Source organism: Bombyx mandarina, chromosome 12 (genome assembly GCF_030267445.1).
Source record: "Bombyx mandarina strain Sakado chromosome 12, ASM3026744v2".
NCBI classification, from domain to species: Eukaryota; Metazoa; Arthropoda; class Insecta; order Lepidoptera; family Bombycidae; genus Bombyx; species Bombyx mandarina.
This window is the reverse complement of record NC_143219.1, coordinates 16,724,786-16,751,560: the sequence shown is the minus strand read 5'-3', so window position 1 is coordinate 16,751,560 and position 26,775 is coordinate 16,724,786. Positions and strand designations below refer to the sequence as shown.

Sequence of the window (26,775 nt, the reverse complement as noted above, 5' to 3'; positions counted from 1 at the left end):
AAATATATTAAATTTAGTCAATTTAATATATTTAGCTCCACTTGGAACCATCCATTTAATGTTAATTAAAATTCATTAAAAGTTCAATGGTATTTTTGATTCAGTTTCTCAGATTTGTGAACCTTCAAAATAATTAAATAACTCCATACAGCATCACTTCTTGCATTCCCGCCAAAAAGTCACGGGAACATAATAACATTATTTTCCATGGAGATGAAAAATTAAAGGTGTTAAAGTTAAAAAAATATTGAAACATATATGTAATAATTTTATTATCTATTGGATTTTATTTTCTAGTAATTTACTTAATTATTTAGGTATGTATCCTTATTTAAACATTAGATAGCATGAATGTACATAGTTTTGCATCTCTACGAAGTTTTCGTTTTTTATGTGAAATTACTGCTATTCTAACTTGTCAGGCACTGGTGTCAAAACATCACAAATAGCACGCCGTTAACAAAAAGGTATGCAATAAATTTCAATAGATTTTATGTTTTTTACAAGTTGATCAGTTAAGACGCATTCACGTTATTTAGACCAATCATTAAGAACATAAGAAGTTTATGTATTTTCATGAAACAGTGCAACGTTCGATCGAGGCGCTCTGTGCAGCGGCCGGTCCGTGAGTAATAGGTACCGTTTCTCGTGGTGAGTGACGTCGTGCAGCGCCGACCCGCGACCGGCGCGCTGCCCCCGCACGCCGCCCGCCGCAGTACTACACCGCGCCGAGACTCGGCAGGACTCACCCGCTCGTCGCACCCTCGCACTCGCGTCTGCACCGCACCCTATCGATCACTTATTTTACTTTTCTGTAAAGTATCATGGAGAGCACAGGCGCCCTCCTGGGAGGCTTCGCGGCCGCCGGTGATGCGGCGCCCGGTGCGGATCAGACCATGAAGCGCGACCAGGACTCGACGGATGATTTCGAGCATCTCGATCGTGAAACTAAACAAGACCCGGCGGATTCACCGGTTCACCATCATCGCGTGGCTACTCAGAGTTTCTTGGAGATGGAACGTGGGCCCGCAGCGGAACATCGGCCGCCTTCCGTCGCCGAAAAGCTTATGGACCACATGGCCGACAAATTTACCGACAGTGAGTCAGACGCCGATACTGCAGGAGAGTCGCCCCTCCATCGGCCCGAGCCGAGGGTCGAACTCCCGAAGCCTAGCGCTCCGACACCGGAACCACCGATGCCTGAAGCTCACGACCCGACACCGGTGCTGGCCCCCGCGCCCGCTCCGCCTGTCCCCGAGAAACCTGTGGAGCCCAAAGTGGAGCCGGCCGTCGTCCCTGAGCCTAAGCCGGTGCCGAAAGCGGAACCCGTCAAGCGAGAAGAGGTGGCTCCGCCCAAGCCCGAGCCAGCCTCGCAACCAAAGCCGGTCCCCGTAGAGGAGAAGCCGGAGCCGGCTCGCGGACCTACGGCGCATGTCATCGAAGCAGAAGTAATCTTCTGTCAAATGGGACTTGGTGAGTTACAGTTTTTCTATTTATATAGTAAGCATCCGTATGTAGCATCAGTTTAGCTTCAGACACGCAACGTACAAATCGATAGTTGACCGAGCATGCAAACTTTTAATTTTGTGTTTATTATCGCCACACCTACAAATTTCCAACAGTATAGTTTTATCGTTTTAGTCCAAAATGTTTTCGCACAGCAGCTAGAACGTACAATGATGTAGTTTATAGTCTAGTTCTATGTGCCACGGAGCGTGAAGAATCTCGTCTGCAGGTGAACAATGGCGGCGACGGCTAGCTCACAAAACATACTATTCTCCCTTATATTTCATTACACACCGTGTGTCAGCAAGGACATAGCGACATTTAGAATACCTGAGATGACGCAACACAAATGTATGATTCAGAGTCGCTCAGGATAGAAGACGCAATATGATTAGGTATGATTCGCAAGTGTGTGGGCGGCGAGGGAGGGGTGGTCCGCAGAGGTGGGCGAGGTGGCGGAGCGGCAAGAGCGATGACCGCGCTGCAGTGTCGGCTAACGGAGCCGGCTGTCTGTCGCTGCACGGTTGCACCTCCAGCAAAACCATGTCCGCTCACTTCGCCTTTCACCCTCCGTTCCATTGCCAATTGAGATCAACACAATGCACGTACAATACAGACTCATCTAATTATTACATTTCATACATCTTTGATATCGCAATAACCATGTTGATGCATCAGGTGCACAACTAGTGAAGAATGCAGATCAATCGAGAACTTATTGTAGCTAATGATCGCACTTCATTTGTTGTGACTTTACGTTGTGTCACGTTCCTTTATCATAAAATCGAGTTAGTGCAAATAATGCTTGAAGGCCGTACTTCACTAGAGATAGTTGGTTTGCCTTATCGCAGCGGACTCAGAGCGACAAAGTTACGCAGACTGTATCTAATCGCGGGCTCCGATGCGGTAGATTCATAGATAATGTCATGAAAAAATGGCACTCGACGTAAGATTGGGGCGCGCTGTGAGCGTTCTGTGCAGACCGCCGATGCTAATTATAGCAGCAGTTCGGAAGCGGCGCGAACACAACCGAGGATCTGTCGGAGGCCGGCTCACGTCTTCCGCGCTCTCGCTGTCCACATCGCCGGCACTCTGTCATGTAGCATTGTGTTCTAATAGTGATCGAGACTCATAACTCTTCGCTAAATTGTAATTTAATTGTGTACCTATTTGAAAACAAACATGGGATCCGATAGCGCCGATGTCACATGTGAGTATGTGGAAAAAACTATAAAACCTTGGGTTGGCGCTTCATTACCGAGGTCGGCTGTGTGTGTTACCCGAGCGAGTGCTCTCCTGCTGCACGGTGTGCTTTCCTCCCTTTCATACAAGTATAAATATAATCCAATCGTACTGATATCAGTAAACAATTACGTCAATCGGAATCATTCGTTGTGTCCCGTGGCCTTTTTTGGCGCTTGTACTGGAAGGATATGAACGTTAAGCTATTAGAGCTGCGCTACACATATTTACACATATGATTATGTAGTCAGTGAAGGCGTTCGATACGGACATATTGTGTCTGTTCTCCGTTTAATTATGCGTGCCATCGATTTTTTTTGTTTCGAGACGTTTCGTGTGACCGAAACGTCCTCAGAGCTCCGTCGCAAACAAACCAATACCTTATCTCTAGCGTTATTTTATTGATTTTCAAAACTAGGCTGTCTCTCGTCTGCTCGTAGTTAGCAACGTTTAGGTATAGTTTGTAATATTCGCAAGACGTATGTGTATTTAGTTGAATAGAGAACGGTTATTCAGAATCTGCCGGCATAAATTATATCTGTCCACTGCCATCCCGCATGGCGCTTAGTGACACGGTTGCGTCGGTTGCTCCGACACATTGCTATTTCGTAACTGTTTGCGGACTTAAGATTTTAAGTCGTCGTGGCTAAAGGAGAAGACGTCCGGTGCATTCGTGTTGAGCGATGCACCGGTGTTCGAATCCCAGGCGGGTACCAATTTTTCTAATCAAATACGTACTCAACAAAATTAAATGTTCTCGATTGACTTCCACGGTGAAGGAATAACATTGTGTAATAAAAATCAAACCCGCGAATTTTTATTTGCGTAATTACTAGTGGTAGGACCTCTTGTGAGTCCGCGCGGGTAGGTACCACCACCCCACCTATTTCTGTCGTGAAGCAGTAATGCGTTTCGGTTTGAAGGGTGGGGCAGCTGTTGTAACTATATTGAGACCTTAAAACTTATATTTATCTCAAGGTGGGTGGCATTTACATCGTAGATGTCTATGGGCTCCAGTAACCACTTAACATCAGGTGGGAGCCCCAAGTAAGAAATAAATAAAAAATACACAAAAATCAGTACCTAAAGACATGAAACTAAATATTGTCGATCGTAGCTACGCAGCTAGGGACAGAACTAGAGCAGCTTAGTTTTAGAAATAGCTCGTTAATTTTCTTTCTGTGATTATGTCCATTCCCGACACGTCTACCAACAACAAAGTACGTTTGTTGAATTTTGGCTTTAATAACCTATTTTTACTATATATTAAAATCAGTGTCATAGCTTCAGACACCATCAGTTAAATTCACTGCTATTTGCTAAATTGAAGTCACGTATTAACTTTAAAACCAATCATTATAACAATGTTAGTCGCCTGTTTTCCAAACAAAGCCTGCCGAGAAGATATTTTTTTACCGAACTAACATACAGGGTTACAGACTTTTCTAGAAACAAAAAAATGTCTTTTGGACTTAGGCACGTAGGTACCTCCTGTACACCTTTTCATTTGTAAACACGTAATAATTTAATTTAAATATGCATTTGGTTTTCTGTTACAGTTTTATAATTATCAGTAATAGCTTCCTGTTGTGAACTTGATACTCTAGTACCCAGAGGGCTCTGATAAAATGATTCAATTTGGATTTCAATACGCTCAATAATACAACTAATGATAATATTATATTAGCTTTAAAATATAACTGCGTAGATATTAGATTCTCGTAAGACTCCTAAAGTAAGTCCTAGGCCGTTCTAATCTGGAATAGGGTAGTGTTTCGGTTCGGCGTTGTCCTAGTTGTCACCCTCTTCACTCGGTGCGCTGTTTTCTTTGTTTGAAAACGATGACGTCACCAAATGTCACCCTTGGCTTAGCCACTCCCATCTTAATCGAATTGACTTTTTTGACGAACAATATGTCCTGATATAAGACGTATCCGTTTTGAACCGAGAGGTTGATTACACTGTGAACACCAGGGCACTTTGTGCCTCAGTGGCACTAAGCTAACGCATCATTACTCCGTTACGTATGTAAAGACATTTGTAATAAATAGACAGTGAATTCAAGAGGCAATCATGTCCTGCGACACGTCTAACCATCGAAAATGTTGATAAAACTGAATGTCTAGTTTTAGAGATGGGTTAGTATATATTTGGTGATGTACGTCGGGGCCAGACATTCGTGCAGTAGGGGGCGGGCGGCGCGGCGGCGCTCGGCTCCAATCGATACCGCCCTCCGTGCAGACACACCGTCTGTTCCCTTGGCTACACGACTCTATGCTAATCTATTGAACAATTTTACACCTCCCCATTCATTTCTAAGGATACGAAGACATGCCAATAATTAACTAGGTAGATTTATAAACAAAACTGCCAAATAAATATCGTGCTTTTTTGCAAGCTTTGATTCAGGCCATACTGACGATTCATTCGAATAGTATTTGCGAAGAGAAGACAGAGGTGCCCGTGTGGACACTTAGTTAGAACTATCAGCTATCATTTTTGTAACTTCAATAGTTCTGCTGATATCGAAGAACGATGGTGACCGCTTTATCTGACATCGGTCATAGCTAGGACGACTGCTCGGTATGTTTCAGCCAGAAATTTATTAAGCTGGCACGTATGATGAAAATTTGGTTACATATTTTCATATTTTATGACGCCTTTAAGTTTGCTACAAGGTTCGGGTTGGCCTTTCTTACAACAGTGTTTTTATATTTGAGTAGTAGATTGTAACATAAGTAATATACATTTCCAAGTGAGTGCATATACGAGTATTGTCGCGAGTGCACTGACACCGCATCGCAATAATAACACAGATAACGTTTGCCCTCTTGTCCTTAAAGCGAGACCTGTTCGTTCGCTGCGTTGTTGATAGGCTAATTTTAGTGGCTAGCTTGAGGACAACAGTGTATGTTCTATAAAAGAGGATTCCGTCCACGACCACCTGACTGGCCTGGCTGACTATCAGACCGCGAGCGTGTGCCTGTCTGTCACAAGGTCATAAATATAGTTTACCATAATGTATATTATGTATTACTACAACAACTTTGACAGAGCTCACATTTAATCAAATTAAAGTTGCTTTTTCTTAGCATTTTTATTATAGTTTCATTGAGATTTCTATCCAATATATAACAGAATATGACGTAGGTGTGCAAAACCTATCAGCGAACTTTTTAAATTGTATATCTTGACTCAGAATGAGTTCGAAGATTACCTGAATAATTTGAAAGCTTCGATTCGACTTCGATTTGAAATCACAGGTGAAAATCAGGTGATTTGTAAATTGTTACTAAAATATCGAACGTTATACGCAGCGTGACTCACATGTCGCTGGTAGAGTAGCGGCACTAGCGGCACGAGTTGTGCATATATCCGCATTACGTGAAGCTGGAGAGTTTGAGTGTTGAAACGCATTGATTTCAGGAACCAGAATCGATATGAAACATTCCTTTCGTGGTCTGGTCGCTCGATTACTTTCGACTACTCTCTTTTAGATGTAGGCTTTCTAACCTAACTCTGAGCTCCAATTGAGCCGGTTGGTTACAGTTAGTCTGCATGCAGCTAGTTGTGCGAACATAATCTCAGTGATAGCTAACTGTGGTTAAAGCTCCTCACAGGAAGTTTTACTCGCCATCAACGCACCGCGTTCACTTGTTTCAGCTGTTGTGAGCTTGGTGAGCTGTGTACTATGATATCGATTAAAGTGCTAAGGGGGTGCCGGCTCGTCAAATGAATCACTGGGTATTTCGCGTGCCTTGTTACCACGTCAATTATTAACAGTATTTGAATACTTTTCTGTATGTTTTTTTGTTTTAACATGAAGCCGCCATAAACTGAATTTCGGTATGAATGAAGATAGGTATTGTTAGTTCTGAGCCCACATGCTACCTACTTTCCATTACTACCTAAAAAAAAAAAACTACCTACTTCTGCCAAGAGGTCATACCTACCTTTTGATTTAAAGGATGGAATAGCTGAGATACAAATAATACAATTGAGATTTCGACCTCATATTCCAAGGTAGACGTCACAAAGAACAAGTACTTCAGTTCTACATTTATCTATTTTAATTAAAATTTTGAAATTAAGAGTGTCAAATGTTTCTGTGCCCACGCATACGACTAATTTTATTCTGATCTTGTTAATTGAGATTTTTCTGAATATGTTTGTAGTTATCTGTTCGTCATTAGAGACGTCATTACGAAGATATGTACAGAGAACATCCCCGTAGCTTCCACTCCATGTCCCGAGACAGGAGCGCCCGGAGCCCGTGCGGCTGCGTGGACCCAAGTCAATGAGTGTTCGTGCGTCGTGTCGTGTCGTGCCGTGGAACAAGTCCGCCAACATTTTCAATTATGGTCGTTGTTTGAAAGTTGAATTGCGTGCTATTGAACAGTTTCAAGTTATGATCGTGTAGACTCGTGTGGCCCGAGCAATCAGTACCGGCGGGACCGGGTGACTCATGCAAGGCTTCTCGTGATTTCAATATATTCGTACATAGCACAATAAACGAGGCTGAACTCAATAACAATACAATACTTCAAAGTACGACGTGCTGTCCATCTGCCACGTCGGAATCGTGATCATTTTAAGAAATTTTGAATTTTAACAACTTTGAACAAGTACCTGACGCTGGCCTAGTCGCGTGGCTTGGTATAACAAAATATGATGTTGTGTACACTTATTCCGAAATGGCGTTATTTAAGCGTCTCCTAAAATGGCTTATCATAAATACATAGTAAGCTTGCTTTCAGATTGTTAATTTTTTATTAAGCTCATCTCAGCTCAGCTATCTGTTAGTTAGCGGTACTTCGATGCGAGAACGTAAATACCTATCGTTGTTCGCAACGAAAGCATTCGCGAATGAAATAGGCGGGACCGTGGCGCCAAATGTACGCTCTGCTCCGTTGGGTCTTCACCCCGCGGTGGCGTCCATTCTCATCCGCATATCTAGATTATTAATATCGTATCGGGTAAGATCTATTGGCCCCAAATAATTTAATGCAATACTTCAAATTATATCATTTTTATTGTATGTTTTGGTTATTAAAAATTGCACCATAAGACATTTGCACCATAAGCATAGTACCAGCTAATCGCTAATTTAGAGAATATATTGTAGGTTCAAGTTACGTACAATGCGTGGGCATTGTAATGTGAGTCTGTACGAAAGAGGCTTGGCGGATACTCGTAAACAGCCCACTGACTTTCTCGGCAAATCTTCTCAGTGGATCGCTATTCCGATCCGGTGGTAGATTTCGCGAAGCACTGCCCTTGCTAGGGTTACTATTAGCAAATTCTCCTAGGTTGAGCCCGAAAGCTGACCTACACGTCCGCGCGTAGCTGCAATAGCCCCTTAGGCTACCAGCGAATAGGTAGAAAAAAACTCGTAACGAAGAATTATGACAGTTTAATATTATTATGGCGTTGATGGAATTAATTGTACCAAATCTGCAATTTCGAAGCGAGGAGTACGTGACCACAAAATGTTTAAAACATTCGCTTAATGAAACTCGAAATAATTTACTCGTTGCAAAGACTGGATATTTAAACAAATTATTACAATACAATACAAATTATGAAATTATTAAAATAATTACAATTAAATTGTTTGTAATTGATTGTAAATTAAATGTCGAAGATGAAGTCGTAGATTCTGGAGTTCGATAGCATGCTGATTGCACATTGTCCGTTATCCTCGTAATTACCCATATAAAATCACATGGGCGGTAAATTCGTTTGCCTATGGTCGGATAAAAAAGTATTTAATGTAAATGGAAAATGTTGACAATGGCTTTTCGGTTTCATTTAAGAATAATTTTACGATTTTTAGTCAGAGTATTTAATAAAAACTTAAAAATTATAAATTTAAAATAAAAATTATATTACCTAATAGAATAATCGGGACAAAACGTGAGTCGCGTAAACAACGATAGTAACTAATCGCATTCGTGGACACAATACTTGGAGCAATGGATGAACATATAAATTTATCCACATTGCTACAGTTATAATTCTCTTTTGGCTTTCTACAGTGTTTTCACAATATAATAGAATCGCCATAAATCGTTAACTGGTATCTTAAATTGCCGATTTTCAACGATGAATAGTTTGGTTGGAGTCGGTTGAACTTTTTGTGTGATGTCTGACGGTGCCTGAAGGTAATCGGTCAATGTCGTCCGTGTTTCACTAGAAAATGTTCATGAATAGGTACTGTATTAAGTTGCCACACTATCTAGCTTGCTCAGAGCATGAAAAAACGCATAGGAAAACAATTTGAGTAGTTTTCTATCCGTCGAAGACCCAACAATTATACTGGTGGTAGGACCTCTTGTGAGTCCGCACGGGTAGGTACCACCACCCTGCCTATTTCTGCCGTGAAGCAGTAATGCGTCTATGGGCTCCAGTAACCATTTAACACCAGGTGGGCGGTGTTAAGTGGTTACTGGAGCCCATAGACATCTACAGCGTAAATGCGCCACCCGCCTTGAAATATAAAGTTCTAAGGTCTCAAATATAGTTACAACGGCTGCCCCACCCTTCAAACCGAAACGCATTACTGGTTCACGGCAGAATGAAGCAGTCAACCTCAACTTTAGAATATTTCTTTGAAGAAGTAGTTAAATAAATCCAAAACTTTTTTCATGTGCCTTATCATTTAAATAAGGATGGATTTTATTTATAGTAGACCTTATTAGACTACACTATCGTCTTACTCTCATAGCGTCTCCAATAGCAAAGCTATCCGTTCCTCGCATGCTTTCTAATTTAGTCCTATGGCCTATTGAACTCTGTAGCCGCATCGCTGCTGATGTGACCTAAGTAGGATAGGCACTAGATATGTTTGATTTGCACTAAAGAGTCATCGGGTCATTAGTAGTTGATTATCGGTTCCTATTTTGGTAATTTATGCTTTACGATTGTCTGTTACCTTTATTCCCAATGGCATTAGATAGCGGCTATCTTAGTGTTCACACCAAAACTACCAAAGCGCAGCGTTTGGGACAAGTAAGCCGGAAGACAGGTTAGACAGACGATGTGACAATCCGACTGGTGTTGAGTGATGCCGGTGCCTATGAACATTACACTCATATTTTTGCAATTTGTCAGCAATCTCAACTGCAGGAGCTTATACATTTGATTCTGCTGACCTATATTGTTCTTTAAATTCTATTGTTCATAATGTTGAGTACTTTTTAAGCTGTACTGTCAATGTAACTAATCCTTTTATTGAGATTTTGTGTTTCCTGGATATTCCTAGATGTTCTGCATTAACCTATAATTTAAGCTGCTCCCCTTAAGACATGACTCGCTGTTTCAGATTACTTAAAAAACTCACAATAACATGTAGGTAAAGAATATAATAAATCCAATAGAAGTGGTTCACACTCATTGCGTAACTAATTGTATAACTTTTACTAAGTATCTACATTATGTACTAGAGGATGCAATTTGAACTAGTGCAATTAGAGTAGTATCGTCAGTATGTAGGAACGTGATTTAATGTGCTAAGTGTGATGACGTACGAGTTGACTCACTGTCGGCACTATCAACTATAACGTCTGTAGCTGATAAGGGTCACCAGGCTATGACCGACCGGCACATATTGTACCTAATAGCACAATCGTTCGCTTCTTCATGATTGGATTTTGTTTTGTTTTGAATGACATTAATGTTGTTTCTTCCATGAAGCAAGTAGGTAAACTAGATTTTGATTTGCTTTTATCTGTTTTGCTTTTAATCAAGTGACTCGCTTGTGATGTTCGTGAAGTAGGTAAGTGTTTTATCATTTTGCTTTTTAATATTATGCCTTAGTTTGCCTGTTTTCGTAGGATTTTGATTTTTAAAGTTTAAGTGCGAAATGTAAAAGCATGCTTGCGGTCGAGGGTATGGTCGAGGGTCGCAGGGTGATGCAGTGCGGGGGTGAGCTGGGCCGCGCATGCGTGCGGGTTGTGTGGTGGCGCGGGGCGAGGGAGGGAGGGGATGAGCGGCGCGGGGCTCCTCCTCGCCAGTATCGACGCGAGAGTCGGGCGCGGCGCCCGTAACAAACGCCGCTCGTTTCTCATTCTCACGCGTTACGTAAAGTGTCAGCATGCCCGAGTCAGCACCCTCGCTATGCACCATCCTCGACCCCCGTGAGTAGCCGCGCCGAATAGGCTTCTCTCGCTTCTTCTTTCTGTCGCAACTAACCCGCTAACGCGCCGCCTTCTCTTCCAGATGCCTGGTTCGACCCACAGCGACTGCACCCCGAAGGTGAGTGTGAGGGTGGGGGCGGGCGAGGCGCCAGCTCCCGCCCGGGCGCCGCGGCCGTCGCCGCATTTAACTCGCTGCTTGTGTTGGCGTAGCACTAACACTAGTCGCTACTCGCTGTCAAGAAGCCGGAAGGATGTCCGAACTCGTGAGAGAGAACAGTTTGCGATCAGTTAGCGTCCACATAACAATATTAAGTTGCCAGGTCGCGTCAAGGTTCGCTCTCATTACACTGAAGCACCTGGATCGGCCGCGCGACAGGACACGTGGAATGCCGTAGGTATCGCGCCGAGAAGGCTTACGTCCAAATGTCATCGACCACCAGTCTGTGTAGATCAGGAACGCGGCTACAGTCTTGTGTATTTATATCTCGCCGATAGAGACGTGAAGGTGCGACCGTCCATTTGATGCGTATCCGCTTTATTGTTTCTCAAAGTTTAATTTTGTCACCCGACTTAGTTATGTTGTCTGGAATGCACCTTGTCGTAAAAGTCGTCCGATTCGCGCATGCGTGTTCGTGCCGGTCGCCCCTCGCCGGACACCGTGCCGTCGACGACCGTGCCAAGATCAGATTGGACTAGTTCGGCTGACATTGATGACTGCGCACCTGATTAATGCGATTTGACCGTCACCAAACTAGAAATAGGTCAGGCATGACTTGAAGTATTCAATGATCTTTGTAAACAGTAAAAAACTATTGACTTATAGTTTAATTAATCCCCACACACAAGGAACAGACACATCTTCATGCCAATATTTTTTTCAAAGCAAATTCATGTGGTTGTGATGCGCTAGACAAAGAGTACTTCAATGAATAACTCTTTATCAGTAGGTAGGTAAGCAATTTAAAAGCCAGCAGATCAACTGTCAAAATTAATCTTACTTAATTCTTAATTTTATTTAAAGAAAAGCAACCCGCTATTATTACCTACTCTACGCAACCCGCTCTAAATTACCTGTTGTAATGATCCGAGTAGCAACTGTCATTGTATTATGTATGTTCTACATTTACATTTATAACGTTGGTAAATTGGTTAGATCGATAAATAATGTGGATGTAACAAGACGTGCGACACTGGGTGAAAACTAATTAATCCTATGATACGAGCGTTATTCGACACACAAGGCTACACTCATAAACACCAGTTGTGATAATTATCATCTTAACATGAGTTTACCGATGTCAATTTTGTCAAAAGAACTTCTCTGATTTTACTATTGAATCCCGAGCTAGATTGTCGGAATGACCTAGATTCGATCCCTAACACGTAACACGCTAATTGAATTAGTGGCGCACGTACATAGCAGTTCGTTGGGTTTGCAGATGATTCTTATACAGATGACAATGGGACAGTTTCCCCGTCGCTGCTCGGTGCCCGGAGCGCGGATCAGAAGCCGAGTCTGACCCCGCTCAGTGTTATGTATCGTAAACACACTATACATATAGGGTTACTTATGACTTTGTTTTTTTTTTGAGGAGTTCTTTTTTTTAGTCTAAATAGATAGACTGTTTGCAACCCTGTGTTTGTTATAGTAGTATCGATCACGTCGCCGACTTGACACGTACATACTTAGAAAATGTACTTCAATAAAATCGGGACCCACACTGAACAGTTAAATAAAAAAACTACTCTGGAGTTGACGTAAACTGGTTAAAATGAATATTTAAGCTCTTCTTGATACACCTGAATGTAATGGCATCATGCATTATTAACATTCTCATTAGCGGTTGCCTTGATGCCCATTTGTAACCAATCATCAGTCGCTTACGTCATCTCATGATGTAGTGTGGAAGATTTATGCATCTGACTAATATAATGTGATGTCGCCGCTCTTTGTGCATTGAATCTCAGAGTTTTTGAATCACAAAGTGGAGAGTGTTGATGATCAGAAAGATAACTTACCATGTTGTCGTTTAAATTTTAAAGAAATACATAAGTTTATTTTTCATTGTAATGCCTCCATAACATATTATGTATTTGCGGAAGGTCGCACAAATAAAAAATCCAGAACTTAAAAAATCTAAAATATGCAAAGAGAAAAGAACGGCCCGGAGAGAAGCCACAGGCACAATATAAAAAAAATCAGTAAATCGATTTGAAGACCCTTATGATAAGGTTACCATAACCTATATGGGTTCGCGGGTCCCCGCTGGATGCAGGCAGCGCAGGGTCGATCGTTGTGGAGGCCAATGTCCAGTAGTGGACGACTGTGTGCTGATAGAATAAAAAAATAAACTTTTCTGCGCACTTTGTTCCAAAATTCATGGTGGTGGTGGTGGTGGTGGTGGTCATTACATGCCCTTTCAGATTCTTCTCGGCTGCCGAGCGTCCGTTCAAAACTTGTGATCTGACCGTAGTGTTCTGGCATACTTCATGCAGATGCTTGTCCCAATAATAAGTTGAAAAACTACATTCAAATATTAATCATAACAAAAACATACCCAACACAATTTTTTAAGAATTGTCTTTTCTTGCGTTGTTTGTCAATCTCGCAACCTTTGCTTTCATATTGTATTCAAGGTTGTTCCGAGAACAACAGCTTTGAATTTGTCTGTATCGGTGTCTAGTGTCTAGTAATATTATCTGTAATGTTTAAAAAACTTGAGGTATTGTTGTCACCTTAAAAGCAGCCGGTAGTAGAATGACCCTCTTCGATCATCGAACGCATGTAGGTTTAAGGTGTATTTAATTTGTTTCTCTGAACGGACACTTTTCCCTGTGCTCAGTTATAATAATACTTTATCAAATTATCCGGGAATGCAATAATACTGTAAATTCGGTTTTAGCTGCGATCTGTTTAACTTCGGCTTAACAAATCAGTTTACTTGTGATTATACTCGTAGATGTGTAAATTACCGAGACAAGTAATAGCATGAAAATAATGAGCGTGTTTATCGACCGAACTTTTTACTCAACACTATTGCCCCGCACTGATAATGTCATTGATATGAGCTGATAACGTGAGTACTTTCCTGTCTACTCTCGCCACAAGGCGACAACAACAATGTTCCACTATGTACTGATCCTAACTGGCAGATCCGCTAGCAGTAACTTCGTCTGTGTAATAGTCAATGTAGTGGTTTCATTATTTTTCGTGAGTCGCTAACATTATTAAAACTACTTTTACAGTTTAATATTGCCAGACCTCAAGATTCTAGTTAGTCCTGTTGCTGTGTGCAAAGCAAAGTCAGATTAATATAATTTAAACTTATAAACATTGGTACGTAGGACAGAATACAGTCGTTAGTGCAATATTCAAATGTTGAGGAGCACCTTCACGGTCAGTTTCTACAAAAGACTAGAAAAATCTTTTCCTCGCGCTTTCTGATATTTAGTTTGTGTTGCCGACCGAGGACTACGCAGACCGTGAGCTCGTCGTCCGTCTGTCTGTACAAGTGCAAGTCTATATAATATAATTCTTCAAAATGCTCACTGTATTAAGTGTGTAGTGAAATATCTGGGCATCGACTCTTGACATTGAGTTCCGTCCTCGAAATGTTTGTGTAAAAGTTTGTTAGTTCAATAAATCTGCCTCAAATTATGTAGAGTGTATTCCCGGTTTACATTCCGTAGTTTGGCTCGTTAGTTACCGTCGTCATGATGCCGCTCCGTGACGACATAACGCGACACTTGCCACTTTCAATCAGTCGTTGCTTTCTAACGCGATACGTTAACTAGACATTTGGGAATCCGAATATTTCTTATTTCCCTTGTTTTTATTGATTTTTTAGGCAGACCAGCACACGGAACATCTGATGGAGAGTGGTCACTGTCGTTCAAGGACGTCAGCAACGTCATGGGCGTTGTGAGCCCGCACGGGTGGGTGGGTATCGTTGTCTTGTCGTTTTTTGTTAGCTTTTCTGGTTTGAAGACTGGAGTAGTCTTTGTTACTAGAGAATTAAGACTTCGATCTCGTACCTCGAATTGGACGGTATTCAGTCGGGTCCTGAAGAGTTATTGTTAATTGTGATAGTTTGAACGGCGACTTCGCCCCCTCAATTCCGTGATGGTGTTGTGGTTTTCTAAATATCGAACACCTTTCTATTACAATTAAAACTTAGTACCAAATTTTATGCAATTACAAAATGAATGACACTGTTTCGAAACAATGAATCAGCGAAGCAATCGAGCTGTTCGCTATCAGTTCATCTAATGGGGAAGTAGCTAGTTGAGTTAAAGACTATGTGTTCGTTTGTTTTCGTCACAAGTGATTGGGCACAAAAACTATAACATTACGTAATCACACCCGAGTTCGAGGTCAATCACTTGCGGCGCCCAAACTCAACCTTGAACCTTACCATAATACTTTAATATTTCACATGAGCATTGATCCCACGTGTCTACGAAACTAATTGTGTAATGACTCACACGGACATATTCAGTTTTTTGTTCGAAACAAACCCACGAAGCAATTAATACTCCTGCAAGTTTTATTTTTAATCATTGTAAGGATGCTTAAAATAGCAACGTTCTCATGTCTCCACAGCAAGGCGCACAGTAAGTAGACCAATATTTTAATGCCAAATTACAGTCAAGTTAATAGTCAGTTGTACAAAAATCTTTGAGTCATATTGAAGGGTAGGACAAACTTTGTTACAAAAAATTTAATTATGAGAGTCCTATTGGACGGCGGCATTAGCACTATGGTGTCTTGAGGCCACAGAAATCACTGAGAGGATGGACCGATCCGAAACATCACTTTCACGTTTGCAACCATTTAAAAGATCAGTAGATAAACATACGTCATCTGTTCGGGGCTGTTGTCGAGTGGCATTGACCGCTGCACTCGCTACTGCGATGCCAAGACACGGCATTACCTGCGTATTTATATTGGCAACAATGGCTACTAGCGAAGTGCGTGCGTACGTCTAAACCGCGACTTGTCCATCTAGTAATATAAAATTACATACCGGTATTACTCTTGATTGTCGACTCGAAGTATACGAATTTCAAGTCGTTGTGTAATAACACGCTACTTATAACAAGGCGTACGTTGTTTATCGTTTTTTTTATTGCTTAATTGAGGGGACGAGCTCACGGCCCACCTGATGTTAAGTGGTTACCAGAGCCCATAGACATCTACAACGTAAATGCCGCCACCCACCTTGAGAGATGAGTTCTAAGGTCTCAGTTTTTACAGTACAGGCTGCTCCACCCTTTAGAGCGCAAACTATAATTTTGCGGGTTTGCTTTTTATTACATGATGTTATTCCTTCATCGTGGAAGTCAATCGTGAACATTTGTTAAGTTCGTATTTCATTAGAAAAATTTATACCCGCCTGCGGGATTTGAACATCGTTGCATCACTAGATACGAATGCACCGGACGTCTTATCCTTTAGGCCACGACGACGTTGAAATGTGTGCGGCTCTCATTTTATTACGTGTACTATATGCCGCGAAGAAATACATATATATAATATCAAAAACAATGCCCAGGGATCGACGCTTTATCGATCAGTGGCACACCTCTGCTGACTGGGCACCTTGCCTGTAATACTCATCGCCATGTTGTGGTTCTCTGCACTTAGACTACATAGGTGTCGACGGACGGATTGTGTGTTGAGCTGTGTGGTCGCTGGCACGGACAGCCCCTAGTTTACTCATCGCTCTTAATCAGCGATCGACAAAAAGTTATTTATTCCGCCCACGTTCGATCGTGTGCCGAGACTTATCAAGGCCCGCCGGTGTACTCGTACGCTTGCTACGTTTGTTTCATAATATAAATTTAAGTATCTTATGATATCTTCACAGCACTAAGTTGAAGGGATTTAACTAAGCAACGTTCTGAATCAGTTTTTATAATACATTATAAGTTCCTGTCATAGTCGAACATGTCCCTTGTGACGAAGGGCTCGACGAGTAAGTTAACTCTCAGAGACAGCCCACTGAGTTTCTCGCCGGGTCTTCTCAGTGGGTCGCGTTTCCAATCCGCTAGTAGACTATGCGAAGCACGGCTCTTGCTAGGGTTCGTGTTAGCAACATCGTCAGGTTTGAGCACCGTGTGCTCACCTACTAATTAAGGTTACGCTGATATGGTCTCTCTAGACTATCAGCTTAGGTAGGAAAAAAACGGGAGGATCTGTAATGACGTGTTTAGGGCGACGTCGACTGCTTACCCTTCGGTCCAGAGGATCGCGTATGTATCAGTAGCAGTAGTAATAGCCCTAGTAAGAGCAATGCTTTGCAGAATCTATCACCGGATCGAGATCGTTATCCACTGAGAAGATGCAGCAGGAAACTCAGTGGATTTGTGCCTATTGTCATTGACTATTAACTTTGTCACCGGCTAAACTTTACAGCAGACAAAAGTATATAATAGAATTAAGAAGTCACAATAACACGATTGGGACTTCAACCTCATGTCTCAAGGTGGGTGGCGGTCGTGTATCTGCGCTCGGAATACTATGTACGTAACAGCAAGTGGCCGTGTAGGTACGTTTATGCAGTAAAAAATAATGTTCCGGGTTCAAGACATAGGACACGTACTACGTATTATAATATAATTTCAGTTTTTTCGAACACCACAGAACATAGGTAACGCAGCCGCTGCTAGAAATGTACCGACGTTATCAAAGACCTAGGTGACGCTATTGTTATTTAGGGAAACCATCCCTTGGGAAGGTTGACACACTTTGCGAGGTTCTGTTAACACAATGATGTACGTGTTACCGAAGCGAATCTATTTACATAATGCAAAACTATACAGAGTCATAGTTACATACGTACGTTATAGTGAAAGTGATCGGCTCAGATGCGTGGAAACTGAAAGTGGACTAATAGGAAATCAGATAGTTCCGGCGTTGATTGCGCTACAGCATGTTCACAACATTCATTTCTGAAAGCCATCAGGTGGACGGACAGGAGTCTCTGACTTGGCTGTTATGTAGTCTAATGTGCACTTACAAAGATCATACTTTTTATCATATACCATTCGGCTTTAGAACAAACCCCTCCGCGGTGTTCCTGAGCGCTATAGTCATTTTATTATTTCCGACGTTTGGATTATTTTAGTTTTCAGAGTCGACAACTGAACAAATTACTGTAGGTACTTGGCAATATCAAGTAATATCAGGCAGTTACAATCTAAAAAGAACCATAGATTTGTCTGTGAACCACAAAGCTTATGAAGTATTCAAAACTTCGGAGACATTGAAATGTAAATAGCAAATGCAAGACTAAACAGTAATTTTAATTTATATAAAACTAGCGGCACGCTCCGGCTAGGCGGCTGCGGCTCCGCTCGGGTCTTTAACAAAAATTTCAACGATATTTGACGTTGTTTTATTTTTTAAAATAAAAGTATACTTATTGCGGCATAACTATAATAGTTAGACATATGCTATCGCGATACTTTTTGTAAATAGTGATGTGTTTTACAAAGTCGTAGTACATTATTTTATTCTATCATCAATAGTTTTCGCAGGGCACGCGATGTAAAGAATATTTTAGGTAATATTTTTACACCTTGGGCTACATTATTGGAGTTTTAATAAAGATCCCTAATTTTTTTCAAAAAAGATTATAATAATATCCTATGTCACTCGGGAATAGTGTAGCTTCCAAGCAGTGATATAATTTTTCAAATCTGTTCAGTATCGGAGCCTATTCAATACAAACAAACAAATCTATCTTTCCTCTTTATAATATTAGTATAGAAGTATAGAAGATGCGTTACATGCCATTGAGATCACATGATAACAGCATTTTTGTTAGATATTACTTAGGTTACAGTGAAATCCGATTAAAATTATTTTAACATTGACACAACAATTTAATTTGAATTTTTTTCTTTAAGTTCTGTATCAAATTATTGACTTTGTAATTTATCACGCTTCAAGTTCAATGTCCTATGCTCGTAATCCTGTACGTCTCTCACTTATTAAAACAGAAAGAGATAGATTTTTTGACTTTCTTTGCGACCTGGTGATAACCTCACAGCATTGGCATCGTTGCATTCATTGAAATGTCGATAGGTGATTATTTATATATTACGATACGATTTCTAAGTGTCGTGTATTCAGTTCTATGTAAGGTAATTTTTTTATTTCTTTTTTATATAGTTTTGCTATGAATAAATTAGTAAAACGATACCAATGTGATCGTCTATATTGCGGATAGCCAGTCATCGTGAATCATAATTATTGAAAATGAATGCAGGCAGAGACAGATAATATCTTATCGATAGTTTGCGATAAATGATTGTCGCGTAGTGTAAGAGTGGAGTCGTGGGTTGCGTGGCGGTAGCGGGTGACGTGTGTAGAAAGGCCCGGCCGCGTGGAGCGCCACGCCGACACCCGCCGACACCCGCGCTCACTCAGTCGCCATGGCACGCTCGAGGCAGACGCCGCGATTCACTTCCCAAGCAGACCTGCCGCCCCGTGGACCAGGTATTCACACAAACCGTACCTCTAACAACCTAAACATCACAGTGGACATATTCAAATATATCCGTGGATCCAAAATACGTGAAAAAATTAGTCGTTTCCGTAAAACTATCGTAATGTAACAGATGTGTCTTGTTCCTCGTAGTGTACCAGTTTATCGCAACAAACTACAGCCTAAAGTAATGTTTAGGTATAAATCTAATTAACAAAATTAAATGTACTTCCAGTATTTTTTCTGATGTTCCTTAAAAAGCGTGTGCTTCCCGAGCCTAGCGTCCTTCCTAAAGTCTGCTCAAGTTGAAATGTAAGCGTGAGTACCTATATTATAAAACGAGGTGTGTCAATGGCCCAGTGCAGTGCAGTCAGCGGCAGTCAGTGCAGTCGGGTCGATCAAGTCGCAGCTTCAAACTGTGCACGTACACTTTCGGTCTTATTAAGTCATTTGGACGTAACTTGAATGTTTGCCGTTCGCGAGTGCTAGTAGCCGGTAGACCCTTTGTTCAAACTAATTGTAAGAGTGAAGTTTGCGTATAAATAATTTGAAATGAAAACTCGATTGCTACTTAATTATTTTGTTACAATTCAGTACCTATACAATTAAAAATCACGAAAACGCAGTTGCTTGCAGAGACAGAAGGTGTCTGTCTTCAAATAACTATCTTATCTTAGTTTTATTTATTTATTTATCTTAATATTTAATATTATATTACTAGCTTAATGACAGTCGCGGTAGAATATGTAAGAGATAAAATGAAAGCGTTGATATAATATAACGGTGTTGCGGAACTAAACGGTCGTGACTTCGTTTATATGAAACGAACAAAATTAAATGTTTGTGTCAAATAGTATGACCGCTCACCTGCTGCCGATCGGCTTGTGTTAGTTATTAATCGACTTTGTCTCAGTAGTTGAAACACACAAGAGCTTTACGTCCGAAACACGCGGCCAGTGACACCCGCCGTCATCCGCTACCAGCAACCCGTATTAAAGCATCGATGACGTCACTGTATAGTCTGTACGTAGACTGCTGTACTGGAATGCATCCGAACACAACATACTACTCCTGAGAACGCGGTCAAAAATACAAACGCTCTGCGTTTTATCATAATATTGAGCAGAGCATAATTAGTATTTGTGAGTTAGTTGTGCAAGAGGATGCTGGTCTTCTCCACATTTCATGTTCAAAACTCGTTCAGTTAGTCTTCCTGCCCCGGACTGCTATGACCATACTGACATCAATATCGATACTGAGGTCGGGGTCGTGGAAGTCTGCCTCGCTGGCAAGGGCGGATCCAGCTTTGGCGCCAGGAGGGGGTCACAGTCAAATTTAGATGCGTTCGTTCCCAAACGTTTGCCATTATACAAAATTATTATATTATATTAAATTAATTAAATATTGAAGGTATGTAGTTACATAAAATCTGTATGGTGACAAAATATATAAATAAAATCATTATATTCAATTAGTGGTCCACCTAAGTCCTGGACCCAGCTCAGGGGGTGGTCATGACCCCCATGACCCTCCCCCTGGATCCGCCATTGTTCGCTGGACGTCGTCGAGCACGGGGCGTGCCGCGACTGTCGCAAACCAAGTGCTAGTTGCTCTCACACGGTACGGTAGTGTAACCATGTCTGCATTGGTCGATGTGATTATAACAAAACAGTGAATGAATAAATTCGAAAGTACATCCAACATCCAAGGACATCCTTCCTTAACGCATCTTGAAGTTAAAAAATGAAGTCGTCTAAATGTCAATTAGAATTTGAATTTTTGCGACTTAGGCTTATTAAAGTAGAACTTATTTGAAGATGAATACTATTATATCGTTTATTAGTTATGCTAATCTACTATTTCGTCATCAACCTTGTTGCCGTATGTAAAATAATTTAATTTAGCTGGTTGCAGATATCTATACATATTGCCTATCTCATAATATTATGGTGTTTGTTCTGCAGCATCCTACGGATAATTTATAAATTTATAATTTGATACATACCTGTGTGCTTAGTGCGAGTTTTTTTAACTTGGATTTGGAACAGGGAGGCCCTTCGTTTGCCGCTAGTGGTGCTGTTCCAACTCCAATTGAGAAGTTAAAAAAAATCGCACTAAGCACACTGTAACCGAGTACATTGTTTCTATTTGAGGTACTCTTATTTTTGACGTAGTGAAAATATTAACAGCGGTATGTATCCAGTTCGATAGGTGCTCGCCCTGCTCCTGTGCTCCGGTATGACATGACGATCAGGCCGGGGGCGTGGAGGGGGCTGGTTGACGAACCGTGCGTCGGTCTTTACTACATAGATTGTCGTGACTCATTATATCGGTAGTGTAGTGTGTCCATTGAATTCATATGGGATTTGGCGCAAAAGGTCCTCTAGTGCTGCCTGTGTGATGGTAATTAATGCTAAGAGCTCGCCGGTGTCCCATAAACACAGCATATTTTTCTAACGACATCGCAAAGTATTGCTGCTTAGCGACAGAACAGATATATTAAGGGTATTAGTAAACTATGTTCCAATGTGAGTAGAGGTGTACTGAGTACTGAGAGTGAGTAGTGAGACATGGCACGAGTGTGACGGTTCGTTTTCCTCAGTGGAGTCGTTGATCTACTGGCGGAACGCGGCACGCTCTGGCGCGGCGCTGGGCGCGGGACTGGCGCTGCTGGTGGCGCTGGCGTGCTGCTCGGTGGTGTCGGTGCTCGCCTACGTGTCGCTGCTGGCGCTCAGCGCGGCCGTCGCCTTCCGCCTCTACAAGAACGTGCTGCAGGCCGTTCAGAAGACCAACGATGGACATCCCTTCAAGTGAGTGTAACGACTTCACTTCCTCCCCACCACCAGGAACTAACGACGTTATCGTGTGTTATTATTGCCTTTATGGATCCCTATGGAAGTAACTCGGAGCGCCGCGACGTTGTTGCTAGCACAATTCCATACAGATTTATGCAAATTATTGTGTTGGGAACGTTTCTTCTGGTGCTCTCTCAGTACCTCGATAGGAGTAACGTGTGTGGGAAAACTATATTCAAGTATTCGAATTAAAAATACATTCAAAGAGTGTATGTACTATGGACAGGCTCGCGGTGCTGCCGAGTCCCTGCTTACGCTGACTTTCTCACCGTGAGCTCACATAAACATACTTCTCGTTATTGCAAATATATAATGAAGTTATATAATCTTGAGATTGTTCATATTATTATGTTTGTGTGGCCGTTAACGAATGGAGTAGCGAGTCGATGATTATAGATATTATATAACGTAACGTGGTGCTTCACAACTACCTGCCTCGGCTCACGGCTCGGTACTTCTCAATTACATATCCGATCGATAACAACGCGGCGACCGGCGACCGTCTGCTCCGTGTGTCCCATATGTATAACTGTATAGAACATAATAATATGTAGGTATACCTGAATACAGGGTATCAGGTCGGGTTATTTATTTAAAAACAATCCCTTAATTATGATGTACTGCAGATACAAAATTAAAACAAACTCGCGTTTTTTTTCCGCATATATTTCTGAATTCAGGCAGTTGTTGAGCCATGATCGAGGAATATGAAGGTATGAACTGGAGAAACGAAAACAAAATGAAATATGACTTGGGACTAATGAAATAGAAAATAATACACATTAATAATACATGGTATCATAAATAGTTGCGAGAACGTCAGACGATTAAATAACTGTGTGTATCGGTCAGCTCCGACTCCAGGAATACTAACGATGACGCACGCACCACTCGAACGGAACCAAACTACCTGCCCGCCGAATGTCAGTGGCGGCTTTATTTTTTTATTTTTTTGCTGACCCGGAAGATTTTGTAGTGCCTCAATCGATAAATAAAAGACCTAAACTTTTGTATAAAATAAACTTAAAACAAACAAAAGGAATCCGTCCGACGGAGGACACATCAAAGGAAAAACAAAATTGTTATTTTTATTTAATTTCGAGCATTTTCATATTTACCTTTTAAACCTCTGGACTGCCACAAATAATTCAAGACCAAAATTAGCCAATTCGGGTTCCAGCCCTTCTCGAGTTTTAGCGAGACTAACGAACAGCAATTCATTTTTATATATATAGATTGTTTAGGTGGGTGGACGAGCTCACGGCTCACGCAATGTTAAGTGGTTACCGAATCCCATAGACATCTACAGGGTAAACGCCACCACCCATCTTGAGATATGAGTTCTAAGGTCTCAGTTTTTACAGTAAAATGGTTGCCCCACTCTTCAAACCGAAACGTATTACTGCTTCACGGTAGAAATAGACGAGATGGTGGTACCTACCTGTGTGGACTCACAAGACGTCCTACCACTAGTAATTACACAAATTATAATTTTGAGGGCTTGATTTTGATTACACGATGTTATTTCTTCACCGTGGAAGTCAATCGTGAATATTTTTAAGTACGTATTTCATTAGAAAAAATTGTATGTACCCGCCTCCGGAATTCGAACACCGGTGCATCGCTCAACACGAATGCACCGGACGTCTTATCCTTTAGGCCACGACTACTTCCCGTTAGTTGGCCTGCGTACTGACTTGTTGAGTATATTAGTGGCGCGAGTTTCTAGTTTTCCTCACACACCCCGCGGCGCATGTCGCGCTCCGCACACACGAACTGACTGAGCACTAACGGTGTCGGTGGTGCGGCTTCCAGGTGGCTGCTGGAGGCGGAGGTGAGCGTGTCGGCGGAGCGCGCGCAGGCGCTGGCCGCCGCCGCCACCGCGCACCTCAACGCCGCCCTGTATGAGCTGCGCAGGTACACACCCACGCCACGTGGGGGTCAATCCTCAGGAAGATTCTATCACAGCATTCCTCACTCTTTCATTTTATTGTAGTCAGTAGTCATACTATCCGTCACGTCTGAGGAATTGTTCGAGATGATACTGTCATCTCGTTTTTACCACCGCACCGCCCGCCACCGGAGTAGAGTTCATTCATACTACCTGGAGCCACTGCGGTCATCGACAGTGCGTTTCCAGAGGTATTTTTTGCCACGTACCATCCGGCTATGGAATGAGCTCCCCTCCGCGGTGTTTCCCGAGCGCTATGACATGTCCTTCTTCAAACGAGGCTTGTGGAGAGTATTAAGCCGTTGACAGCGGCTTGGCTCTGCCCCTGGCATTGCTAAATCCTGATGAGGAGGGCCGTGCGCTCGTCTGCCTACAAGGGCAATAAAAAAAGCGGTTGCCGTTATTTCGACTGTCAATCTGCCGTAGTTTGTCTACACTGGGCACAGAATATTTTAACCCGCCTGCGTCGCTTGAGTATTTGTTGTTGTTTAACCCGGCACTTGTAATGGCTCCGAAGATGAGAGTAGTTTGTACAGCGTGGTTGCGCCCCGCGTGTCCGCAGACTGTTCCTGGTGGAGGACCTGGTGGACTCGCTGAAGTTCGGCGTGCTGCTGTGGTGCCTCACGTACGTGGGGGCGTGCTTCAACGGGATCACGCTCATCATCCTCGGTAGGTGCCGCCGCCCGCCACCACCACAAGGGACCTCTGACGCACTCCTTGTCCTACAACTCAACTAAAACACATATATTATTATTATATTATTGCTTAACTAATTGATGTGGATTTTTACTATTTATCTGGAACTGATATAACTCGACTCCACGCACTGTACCGGGGTGTCGTTGAACTTTGGGACACGGAGTACCTAAGGGGAAACTATATATATATCGGCGCAACGTTACTATTTAGTTAACTAAAATTAGTTGAAGTTAACTATCTCCTTGATATTGACGTAGTTTGTGGACTATTGTAAGTCCAACGCATGTATACAATTATTTAAGATGATGTTCATAACAATTCATGACTAAGCTACCCCTACTTTCTACATAAATACGATTGACTATTGTCGATCACCGTCCTCGTTGAACCCGTCGCTTGCAACGAAGGGCTAGACGAGTAAATTAACCCATAGACACAGCCCACTGAGTTTCTCGCCAGAACTTCTCAGTGGGTCGAGCTTCCGATGCGGTGGTGGATTCTACGTAGCACTGCTCTTGCTAGTGCCAGTGTTAGCAACACTCCCGGCTTGAGCCCCTTAAGCTTACCTACACGCCAAGTGAAATAGCCTCTCAAGGCTATCAGCATGGGTAGGGGAAAAAAACGCACAAAGCATTCCGGCCCGAGCAGCCCAACAGAGTGGAGCTCGCTGCTGTTATCGTTGTGCACTTAAAGGTAATAAATAAAATTCATTGGAAAAGTGAGTCTTAATTACTGACACTAAGGAAGGTAATGATAATGATGAAGAGAATGGTGTCAGCGACTTGACGTCATCATTTTAAAAACACCATGGAACTAGTCTCCGGCATATACCTGAGAACGCGCGCGTACCGTTGCAGGTTGGATAGCGCTGTTCACGCTGCCGAAGGCCTACGAGATGAACAAGGCGCAGGTGGACGCCAACCTCGAGCTGGCGCGCGCCAAGATCAACGAGATCACCGCCAAGTGAGTACCCGCCCCTCCCCCTCCCTCCCCCTCCCTCCCCCCTCCCTCCCCCCTCCCTCCGCGCGACAAACTGTACTTGTTGATCTAAGTTTTCAAGTCGTCGTGGCCTAAAGGATAACACGTCCGATGCATTCGTATGTAGCGATGCACCGGTGTACGGAGCCCGCTGGCGGATACTAATTTTTCTAATGAAATAAGTACTTAACAAATGTTCACGATTGACTTCCACGGTGAAGGAATAACATCGTGTAATAAAAATCAAACCCGCAAAATTATAATTTGCGTAATTACTGGTGGTAGGACCTCTTGTGAGTCCACACGGGTAGGTACCACCACTCGGCCTATTTCCGCCGACCGTCCGTGCTCTGCGGCGGGCTGGTACATGGTGCTGACCGAGGGCTCGTGTTGCAGGGTGCGCGCCGCGGTGCCGCTGGGCAGGAGGGCGGAGGGCGACAAGGACAAGTAGACGCCGCTCCGCGCTGTTATTTATTAACTACATTACTACTTTACGTGTAAAGCTTTATGAGAGTCATGCGGAGATTATTGTATTTGCTTTTTGAAATTTTAAATTAAATAAAATAATTGTCGAAACGTTGCGTTTTATTTTTGTTTGTCGGAGACGACCAGGGGCTCGGCTTGGGATGGGATCTGAATCTAGTAGCTCTCCGCAGACAGCTGCGCTGCGTAGACTCGTGGGCTTACATCACGTGGTGGAAGGCCTTGGCCCGGCAGTGAGATGTGAGGGAGCTTGAAATGGCCGTGGTCTAAAAAGAAAGTTGTCCCATTTTCTACATGGTTCAAGTCCCGCGGACAGGCACCAATTTATCTAACAAAATATGTACGTAATTAACTCATGTTCACAAAATACTTCCACGATGAAGAAATAACATCCTGAACTAAAATCAAACCAAAAAATGCACTATTTG

The 26,775-nt window shown here is 42.4% G+C and overlaps 1 protein-coding gene across 3 annotated transcripts; it reads left to right on the top strand.

The window, feature by feature from the left end:
• Window positions 1-709: 709 nt before the first annotated feature.
• Rtnl1 (reticulon) lies at window positions 710-26,440 on the top strand. Of its 3 annotated transcripts, XM_028181324.2 has the most exons (7): window positions 710-1,473; window positions 10,969-11,004; window positions 21,984-22,191; window positions 24,052-24,153; window positions 24,750-24,856; window positions 25,744-25,849; window positions 26,261-26,440. In XM_028181324.2, exons 1-7 carry the CDS (start codon window positions 825-827, stop codon window positions 26,313-26,315), a joined length of 1,263 nt encoding a protein of 420 aa, XP_028037125.2. In that variant the 5' UTR covers window positions 710-824; the 3' UTR covers window positions 26,316-26,440. The 3 variants fall into 3 exon arrangements, with proteins under 3 accessions (XP_028037125.2, XP_028037126.2, XP_028037128.1); XM_028181325.2 differs by lacking the exon at window positions 10,969-11,004 and having other exon boundaries at window positions 711-1,473; XM_028181327.2 differs by lacking the exons at window positions 710-1,473; window positions 10,969-11,004 and adding an exon at window positions 19,233-19,392.
• The last annotated feature ends 335 nt before the right edge of the window (window positions 26,441-26,775 follow it).

Excerpts from the sequence above, each read along its gene's own strand:
- Rtnl1 (XM_028181324.2), top strand. The coding sequence starts at position 825 with ATGGAGAGCACAGGCGCCCTCCTGGGAGGCTTCGCGGCCGCCGGTGAT. Across the intron at positions 11,005-21,983 it reads ACAGCGACTGCACCCCGAAG|TGGAGTCGTTGATCTACTGG; the intron begins GTGAGTGTGAGG and ends CGTTTTCCTCAG. Across the intron at positions 22,192-24,051 it reads AACGATGGACATCCCTTCAA|GTGGCTGCTGGAGGCGGAGG; the intron begins GTGAGTGTAACG and ends TGCGGCTTCCAG.